The following is a 10370-nucleotide window of genomic DNA, read 5'->3' on the forward strand; positions in this document are numbered from 1 at the left end:
GGGTTCGGCTGGAAGGGGAGAGCTGGCCGCCGCCGAGAGGTGCCGGAGCCGTGGGGCGGGCGATGGCTCCGGGTCGGTTTTGCAGCTGGTTGCCGAGTGTGGCTTTGCCTGGCCTTGGCTGACAGCCCTTAAAGCGGGGACGGCAGTCTTTCGGCCGGGGTTTTCTGGTGGGCGGCATAACCGTCCTTGACCGCGGGCACAGGTGCGTGAGCTTGTCTCCCAGCTTCTGGTCATACCAGGGGTGCGTTTCTCCTCAAAGCCATACTCTTTGTCTTTACAGGTTTCTTTTAGTCGTAGCGTACTGGGTAGGGTAGCAAGGTGTGTAACGCTCTACGGCCTTCTGCTTCTTAGTGTTTATTTCTGACTGTATAGCCTGACCATATTGGAATAGTGGTTTCTTTTGGGGTAGTTACGGACTTCGGGTTTCATAAGTATTGCATCAGTCAGTAATGCTGCTTCTAACGGGGAAGGTCAGTGATTCACGCAGAAACTCTTTCAGAGTTTGCTGTCTTCTCTGTGTTCTTTTTCTGAAGGTTAAGCAAATGTGTCCTTGGTTTAGCTTTGTGGGCTTGTGTCATAGCACCAAGAAGAATATTTGTGAAAGCAGTAAAATGTGAGCTGCAAGAAGAAAGCATGAATTCGGTACAGAGCAACACTGCTATGGTGGGAGAGGGTGCTGAGAGATGGGGATGGTAATCTCAAAATTTCAGAGTGTGATCTTTCCCCTCTGCACCTCTATATGTATTTTTAAGAGCCATAAATTTGATCTTTGATATGTGACTTGAGCTCACAGGCCACAAATACTTTTTCCTCCTGAAATGCAACCATTTTGGAACAAGTACTCATATTTTTGCTCCTCACTAGTATTTTACTAATCTAATTTTGGAGTAAATGCAACAAGAACTGAATCAATAGTTTCCTGTTCCTGTAGTGTTATTTATTATAATGTTATTTCTACTGTAGTATCTTTTGCATGTCCAAATCTAATATGTGTAGTTTTTAGTGTCTTTCTAGATGTGTTGGGGGAAGGAGAAGATTATGTATTTTTATGATCTTTAGGCACACAATCATATGACACTTTTATGTAGAAGTCATTAATTTCAATGCATAGGTCAACAGTGCCTTACATTAAGATAATTGTTAAAAGCTCTCTCTTATCCTACGAATTTGTTGTGCTGCATTTAATACTTTATTTCCTGACAATGTGAAGTCTCTACAGTGAATATGGAATTATTAATTTTCTTCTTTCTGTTAATGTCTGTGACACTGGCAAGCAAGTTTTGCTAGACATTGTGCAAAATTAAAATAGGTGTGCCAAGATTAGAATAGGCCAACAACAGTGGTATTGCTCATGCTGCTCTGTCAAGACCATGCTGTTTATTGTCAAAAGCGTTGAGCAATGCAGCTTATGTCCATCACTTTGAAAGAACACTCAGTGGTCAGCAGTGTGACTTCATGCAACGGCAAAATTCATGAGGAGGTATTTTCTCTGTCACTGAGGGTTCAGCCTGCTGTGATAACAATTACAGTGGTGCTGGAAGATCTGCCAGGGGCAGATGTGTGTCATCCAGAGAGCAGAGAGGAGTAAGAAAGTAAAGCAGGAAGAAATACTGGCTGGGACTCAAAGCAGGGACTCAGTAGGCTGGTGGATGTAGGACAGCAATTGAACAGAGGGGGCTTTGGAGAAGAGGATTTAAACTAGAGTGGGCGGGCAGAATTCAGGCAGTTGATGGGGAAGATTGGACTAGCTCCCCAGTAGGAGTGGAGAGCTGGGACATGGAAGGGGAAGGGAACAGTGATAGCAACAGAAACTCTTACAAAGTGTTGTTCAAGTGACTGAGAGGTTTCTTGCTCCTAAGACTTGTACAGAGTAGGCCTAGTTTCTGCCCCTGCCCTTGAGCTTGTCTTATGTACTTAGTGACTTGTTTTGAATACTCAAATGTCATGTTTCTCTAATATTCTTCCATATTACTGTCCCCTAATGAGGGCAAGACTAGAAAAATCCGAGATTAGACTTCATAATTCAGTCTTAGGGTTTCACCATGCCTGGCCCTACACACTGAGGGTGCAAAGCTTACGGAAAATCCACCTCTGACTTCATGCCTATTGTTGTCCTAGGTAAAAAATAAGAAGCTGGTTGAGCTGCTGAGGAGGAAAGTTCGTCTTGCCCAGCCTTATGCTGGTGTTTTTCTTAAAAAGGATGATAAGTAAGTAGTTTCTCTTGATCTTTTTAAAAATTTAAAAATAAGCTATTTCTATGACTAGGCTGCATTTACACTAAAAGCTATGATCTGAAATTGCCTGCCTTGGATAGTATTACAGAAATTGTGTATAGGCTTGGACTATCCTCTTTCTATGACAGTTTTCATTGCCACCGCCAGCACTGCCAGGAGCTTGAGTCCTGCTTTAGAAAAGGCTGTTACTGTTTGGGAGGGAGATGAACCATCCAGGTAGTTGGGCAATTTGGAAAGGGGCTACATGGTGGTAACAGTGGGGATAAATTGAAGCGTCTTTGCTCCTGAGTCCAGTTTAAAGTTCTGCAACCAGTGATTGTTTCTTTCTTTTTTAATCTTACTTGCTTTCTCAAGATTCTGAATATCTACTCCAATTTTTTTCCTCAATAGCAATGAATCTGATGTAGTGGAGGATCTGAATGAAATCTACCAGATGGGAACTTTTGTTCAGATTCATGAAATGCAGGACCTTGGAGACAAGTTGCGTATGATAGTCATGGGACACCGAAGGTAATTACTTGTACTTCCACTGCATCTTACCAGACTTCTTTAGAAACAAATATATCCCTTTATTGTTTTCACCACGTATATGCATTTTCATACCCAACTCATCTATGGCAAGCTTTTGGTTTTTTACCACAACATATCTTGATAGTGCTCTGGTGCTCCAGCCCCAATATTCTGTGTACTACAGATGCAACAGGTTAGCCCCAAAAAGGAAGAGCTAGTGCATGTTATTCTCATATAAACTGTAATGTGATGCAAGCAAGCATTCATTAAGCTGAAGTATAGCAGTTTCTTTGACAAGTACAGCAAAGTTTAGTAATGGTGAAAGAAATTCTCTAATTCAAGCCAGTATTTTTGCTTTCAAAAAAAAAAAAACCCGCAGTCCAGAACTGTAATTATGTCTTGTCTACATAGTCTTGTCCCAGAATTGAATTGAAGAAAATAGAATTATTGTTGGGAATATAGATTTAGCTATTTCTGCCAAGTATTTTGAGCTAAGACAATATAAAATTGTTGATTTAAAAGCATCACATAATTAATTTCCATTAGAAGGGAAAATACAAGGACAGAAACATGGCGGGGGAGACAGATTCAGGGTGGGTTTTGCTTTGAAGCGTTGCTTTTTTCCTCCCACTTCAGTTGCATTTGTTCTGGACAGCAAAGAATGGGCAGTACTTCTCAAAGCTCAATTTGTGTGAGTTTGCAAGTCAACTCCTTTCCAAATACAGTCTTAGACATCCTGCTGCATTATCACAGCACAGCCTTGTTTGATTAGATTTTTGAAATAGGCACCTATTGGTTTTGGTTTACTTGGAATAGAAGTATTTCCCTGTAACTTGGAAGGTGTGGGTAATTGGTCTTTATCTGATTGAGACACAGAGCACTGGTCAGTCGTGTCCACAGGAACCACACTGGATATCATATCTGAGGAGCAGGCTCATTTACGGGGAAAAATATAGAAAAGGAAACTTATATCAGCAGCTAAAATAATGAAATGTGGTGTCCTGCAAGTGTGGGTCCTCTCATTTCTAAATCCCTCCCTTAGTGCTCCCCATGCACCTTCTAGCATGCCTTCTGGGTCAGGGCAGCAGCTTCTGTAGTCAGTCCAGAGATATTTACATGCTGACTGGCCAGCTGGCTGCTGCCAAACTCTTTTCCGGTTGCCCTGCAAGGGGATGTTTTTCTACCCAGCAACTGATTTCCACCACCAGCAACCCCACCTCCAGAAAATGTTTTTGAACTTAATTGTCTGTGACTCTATTCTGTTGACAAGAGTAGTCAAAATTAGTAGAAAGTTGCTAGTGGCATTCAGAGTAGTGGAGGAGGTCTTATTTTTTGAAGGAGATCACATGGAAAATAAGACCTACACCCTGCGCGTGGTGGCAGTTATCCTGTGAGCTGGGAGTCCGCTATACCACAAGGTTTTTTTTGACTCTGTATTCACAGCCTAGTAAGACAACTTTGTCAAAGCCTATTGCAGTTGCGGAGTGTCTAGCACTCGTCTTTAGTGGGGAAACCTTTTAAGCCAGTGGAGAGGGCAAGATTTTGATCCCTTTCTGGAGAACTGTAGGTCATAATCTGTATTGAAAGCGTCTGACGTGAGGTTGTATGCTCAGCAGGCAAAATTCAGAAAAGTTTAAAAACGGTAACAGGGAAACTAATTTTTTGGAAGGTGATTATGACATGATCTAGCCTGTCCCTTTTAGGGATTAATACTCAGTTAATTGTTGTGGAAAATATTGTGGGTTTGATCTCTTTCAAAATCATAATCTAGGAAATCTCTTGGTGTAATATACCAAAATTTCAAACGTCTAGGTATGGAACAACTTCAAGGTCCGTTACACACATGGTATGTAATATTTAGTATTACAGTAGGTAATGCAGCAGATGCGGTTTAAAGCAGAGAGATTGATTGCTGAGAATCAGAAAGCTGAAAAAGCAGAACCTTATATTCAGAATTAAAGTGAAACAGTGAACTTGCTTTTCAGGAGAGACAAGAAGAGGGTATGAATCCACATCAGAGTTGTTGGTTCATGTAGCTAGAAAACTATTTCCTGAGCAGACGTACTAACAGTGATGCCTTGTTAATTGTTCTGTTTGTGTGCTGCAACTCGTCACTGAGAAGTCACAGTCTGTGATATTAAGCTTTGTGTGCATGTGTATGTTCACCAATGTTATTTAGAGTATTTTCCTTTTAATCATTAGAAATCTGTTTTTGTAGTTCTGCAACTGGTTTAAGCTAACAGAGTTTATGATAAAGGTGCTGTCAGCTGCCCTTGGCCTCGCATTCACACACCAATAGGCTAATTCAGTGGTCAAGTTGGTCAGTTAACTTTTTTGTATGGCAACTTACTGTAAATTTACTTAGTAAGTCCTGTCAGTATCTACCATGTGATTATTACTGTTTTACTAAATCAAGCCTTATTTTGACAAAATGAACCAAAAGCTAGATCTTGTCAAAAAACATACAGTCATCTTTGTCAAAGTTTGAAATTTTAGTTTACTCAAAATACAACTTAGACTCTTTCCTTTTCATGCTGAAGAGCTGAAATCATATATAACCAAGGAGAACTGATTGTAGCTGGTTTCTCTTGGCTTTTAGAATTCGTATAAACAAGCAACTAGAGGTTGAGCCTGAGGAGCCTGAGAACAAACAGAAAGTTAGAAGGAAACAGAAGCGCTCTAAGAAAGAGGCTGAAGAGGAGCTTGGAGCAAAGGACCAAGCCGCGGAAGTGGTACTAGATCCTGTAGCTGCTTCCTCGCAGGAAGTTCTCATGGTAGAAGTAGAGAACGTGGTTCATGAAGATTTTCAGATCACAGAAGAGGTTAAAGTGAGTGAATTAATCATGCAAACCTGGACCTGTCCTGTAGAGTTGCACCTACATTTCTTGCTTAAAAGGAAGGGTTCTAAAATCAGGCTCTAATTTCAGGCCTCAGAAACCAGTTCCTCCTCCTCACAGTCACTGCAGGAGGGGATTATATGAAAATAATTTTTCATTATGACAGCTCAATTCCTTAGAACTGGTCACTTGAAAAAGTTGCTGAATAAAGAGGTTGGGCTGTGCTTAAATCTGTGTAATATCTTCTATCAAACTGACTCTTTGCTCCAAGGTGACTTGAGTGGTCAACCTGATCATATCTTCTGGCCAAGAACCAATTAAATTTTGTGCATGCATGAAGCCAGCCTATAGCCCTTCTTGCCTTGTCTCCCAGGAGGAATAGCTGCCCCAACACCAAGTACCATTACAGTACACCATTGCAGATGGGTGGCCAGGGGCCGTATTTCAGTGCTCCTGTGCTGGAGAGGTTGGGGAATGTCATATTTGTACTGAGGCCTTGTCTGTCCTTTTCCAGTCTTTTTGTTGATTAAATCTTTGTTGCGTTTATAGGCACTTACTGCAGAAATTGTCAAAACAATCCGGGACATCATTGCCTTGAACCCCTTGTACAGGTATGTATTTCTTCCCATGCTGCCCTGCTTTGGGAACAGCATGTTCTCAGGCTGGAGTACGCTGAGATTTTCTATTCCACTTGTCCTTTTGCTGTAATGAAGAAGAGATATTTGCTGAATTGTCACCTAGAATTTTGTTCTGGGATGCATTGTTGGAAACAGAGGGCAAGTTTGTAGGATGATAAGTCCTATGGCAGGTGATCTGGGTCTAAGTGAAGCTCACTGCAATAAGTATCATGGTCTGATCTATGTAACATGAGTATAGTAAGAGTCTTAGCATACTGGCACACAAAAATTTTAGATAACTGTTAAGAGAGCATTTAATATATTTGGTTTTATTTATCAGCAGTCATTCCTTTTATCAAGTGATTTATGTGTTTGTTACTGAGTATTGGCTTAGTCAAATTTTAAAAAAATGAGTTATTTTGCTATGAAACTGAATTGTGTTTCATTTCTTTACTCTGTCATAACAAGTAAATAACTCTGTAAAGAGAATCCCTTATGAATGTAAAAGTTTACTGAGCATTTGGGTTTTATTACCATTTTTTCAGAGAGTCCGTACTTCAGATGATGCAGGCTGGACAACGTGTGGTAGATAACCCTATCTATCTGAGTGACATGGGTGCAGCACTGACAGGGGCAGAGTCACAAGAACTTCAAGACATCTTGGAAGAAACCAGTGTAAGATGAAGCTTTTAACTAAAGCTGTGCTAACTGAATCAAAAGTATGTCTGTTATATGTCATGGTTTCTTTACCAGCGTCAGTACAGAGGGAACTTCAGTACTATGCTTGATCATAGGTTAATATCAGTGACTAGGTTCCTGTTGAAGGATATAGTAAGTCATTAATAACTTGCCTTAAGGGAAAGGCTGGATGCTCTGCATCTTCGGTGGCAAATAATTGTTCCATGCGCATTGGTTGCTTGCTGTGGAATTGCTACACGGTTCGTCTTTTTACATCTGCAGGTGCTGGAGAGTTCTCCCAGACAACTTGTCGGAGGGAAATTCTCCCTTTCTCACAGGGAGTTGCCCAGAGTACAGTGTCTGAAAACTCATTTTGTGTCTATCTTTTCCAGATTCCCAAACGGCTTTACAAAGCCCTTTCCCTTCTAAAGAAGGAATATGAGCTGAGCAAACTTCAGCAACGTCTTGGAAGGGAGGTAAGTTTTTCAAGTAACACATACCTTGTATGTTATTTATATTGTGTCCACCACTGTGATGCTTAGCATGGCTGGTGAAGAATTTTAAAGCAAGACAATGGTACACACTCTAAAGGGAGGTTATTTTAGAGTTAAGATTTGCTATTCTTCTTCCATTAGAAATTCGATTTTTCATGCACGTTGTAAAAGTAACAAGATGTGAGGCTACGGCATCTGCTGTTAAAATGTGTCCAAGTTGTAATTTCATGCAAGCAGGTAAATCCTAGAGGACGCAGTTTACCAAGCATCTGTGAAAAATATACAGCATAATACTGTATATAGCACATAACAGTGTAAATAGCACAATGTTATTTTAAAAGACCCTCTGCTAACCACTGTGAACTGCAGTAGTTCCTGACTGTTTTAAGTTCTAATCAGAATACAATAGCTGCATCAAAATAGTAACTAAATATATGAAGTACAAAGATTTGTGTATACTGAGTCAAAAGTTCCTGGGTTTATTAACTCCCAATAATTGGGGCTTTTAAAATTCATGTTAAGTGCAAAATGCTTTTGGACCAGGATAGGAATCGTTGGGGACTTCTTAAGCAAATTGGACACGTGCAGTCTGTGGGACCAGATGGGATGCATCCAAGGATGCCGAGAGGGCTTATCAATGTCATTGTTTTGTTGTCTCAATCATCTTTAAAACACTGTGGTGATTGGGGAGGTTCCTGGTAAGTGGAAAAAGGTAAATGCCATGCCCATCTTCAAGAAAGAGAATCAGGGAGACTACAGACATGTCAGCCTGCCCTCAATCCCTGGGAAGATTATGGGGAATATTCTCCTGGAAGCCGTGTACAGGCAAATGAAGGAGGACATGATTTGGAAGAGCCAGAAGGGATTTTCCAAGGGCAAACTGCCTCATCAACCTGATCACCTTCTCTGATAAGAAGGTCTAGAGCACAAAGGGAGAACAATGACTGTTGTATACCTTGACATTAGCAAGGCCTTTTTTGTGGTCAGCCATAGTATTCTTATGACCAAAATGGGATGTTACAGACTGGAAGGATGTAGTACAAGGTGGGTGAAAAAATTGGCTAGACTACTGGGCAGAAAGGGTTGTGATCAACACTATAAAGTCTAACTGCAGCTAGCTACTAGTGGTGTCCCTCAGGGAGTCAGTAAGAACCTCCTCAAGTTCAGCAAAGAGACATTCATAGTCCCACACCTAGGTTGGAATAACCTTGTGCAACAGGACAGGCTGGGTGCCAACTGGATAGAAAACAGCTTTGCAGAAAAGGACTTTGAGGCCCTGATGTACAGGAAGTTGACCATGAATTAGCAGTCTGTCCTTGTGGCAAGGAAGGCCAACTGCATACTGGGCTCTATTTGCAGTTGTGTAGGCAGCAGGTCGAGAGAAGTGGTTATTCCCTTCTGTTTGGCACTAGGGAGATCACATCTGGCTTACTCTGCCCAGCTTTTGGTCTCCCCAGCATAAACAAAACATTGAAATACTGAATCATGGCCAGCGGAGGCCACCAAGATGTGAAGGGAGTTGGAGTATGTCACAGAGTCACTTTTTATATTAGAACATGCTGCAAATTATTTCTGAGTACTATTTTCAGTTGCTGAGAAGGTCATAACTGAGAAGTATTTGGAAGCATTTGATGGGTTGTATCAGGAACAGAATAGTTACTGTATTTGTTGCTGTGTCTAGGTTGAGGAGAAGATCAAGCAAACACATCGCAAATATCTTCTCCAAGAGCAGCTGAAGATCATTAAGAAAGAGCTAGGTCTGGAAAAAGAGGACAAGGATGCTATAGAAGAGAAATTCCGTGAGCGACTAAAGGAGCTGGTAGTGCCAAAACATGTCATGGACGTGATTGATGAAGAGTTGAACAAGTTGGGCTTGCTGGATAATCACTCCTCAGAATTCAAGTGAGTGCATGGCTGTGTCCTCTGCTATCAGGGTTAGTTGGGAGAATGAGAGAAATCAATACAATTCTGTGAAGCTCTTACCTTAAGAGTTTTGTTTCTCTTTTTGTTGTAGTTGTTTTCCCTGAATGTAACATATGATCACATTCTAGCTATAGGATTGTTCTCCAGGTCTCCTATGTTTTACTGTAATTTGCCTCTTTTGATCATTTTAGGTCTTCTCTTGCAGCCTAATGCTGTGGATAAGAACTGTGCCGTTCCTTACCCCTCATGAAATATGCAGCCCTTAATTTTGGTTCTTCTCTCTTGTACTTAGGTGTTTTCATTAGATGTGAGAGAAGAGAAGCTAGTTGCTAACACATGACAGTGGCTAAGCTGGACCAGCCAGCCGAGCATGGGAAGGCTGTGCTTCTCTGTGTTTATGACTGCGCACAATTTACTATTTACTGCATCTTGCAGACTTCCTTGTACATTTGAATCCCTGATCTGAGTGTGCAGAGTTCTAAAACAGATGAGTGCTGCTTTTATGCACTTGTGTTCTCTTCAGTAGCAGTCTGTTTAAACTGATTATCTCTACCATTAGCTTCCGCACTAACATCCTTATCTCCCAGTCTTAAAATCTTTCTCTGTCATGTTGTACATCCAGCTGTTTTTCCTTGCTTCTGAGCCAGGATCTTTCTTCTTTATGTTGTCTTGGTCCACTGGGGAAACAGAGAAGACTGGTTTTCTATCTTTAAGTTTCGTGACCTGATCCAAACAGTTGACAGTAGTGCAGAGCTTACAAACAATGCTGCTCATCTTCAGATAGGAACCAGCCCCACACCAAAAAATCATACAGGGAATTTGTGTGCAGAGATCTAGGTCTTTGCATGGTACGTTGGACATTCTTTATCTCAGGAAAGCAAAAGCTGTGGAAAAAAACTTTGATTTTTGGAGGGGGGGGGGGGGGGGAAAAAAAAAGCTCCGCGCCTGCCCACAACGCCCCTCATTCAAGCCAGAGTGGGGATGAATAGGATGTATTTTTGTTGGTGGGGGGGGGGGGGGGGGAGGGACAAGGGAATGAAGACCATAACGATATTTTAGCAATGACTGCTCAGATAT

At 41.4% G+C, this 10370-nt stretch overlaps 1 protein-coding gene across 1 annotated transcript in view; it reads left to right on the forward strand.

The window, feature by feature from the left end:
• The first annotated feature begins 2118 nt into the window (after positions 1-2118).
• Positions 2119-10370, forward strand: part of LONP1 (lon peptidase 1, mitochondrial) — a 20260-nt gene continuing 12008 nt past the window's right edge. Inside the window, exons 1-7 of the mRNA XM_009284247.1 lie at positions 2119-2207; positions 2625-2744; positions 5344-5572; positions 6131-6192; positions 6744-6873; positions 7269-7352; positions 9052-9272. Coding sequence (XP_009282522.1) covers positions 2668-2744; positions 5344-5572; positions 6131-6192; positions 6744-6873; positions 7269-7352; positions 9052-9272 — 803 coding nt within the window. The 5' untranslated portion in view covers positions 2119-2207; positions 2625-2667. The remainder of the gene's footprint in view (positions 2208-2624; positions 2745-5343; positions 5573-6130; positions 6193-6743; positions 6874-7268; positions 7353-9051; positions 9273-10370) is intronic.

The sequence above is a fragment of the Aptenodytes forsteri genome, unplaced genomic scaffold (assembly GCF_000699145.1).
Source record: "Aptenodytes forsteri isolate BGI_AS27 unplaced genomic scaffold, ASM69914v1 Scaffold300, whole genome shotgun sequence".
NCBI lineage: Eukaryota > Metazoa > Chordata > Aves > Sphenisciformes > Spheniscidae > Aptenodytes > Aptenodytes forsteri.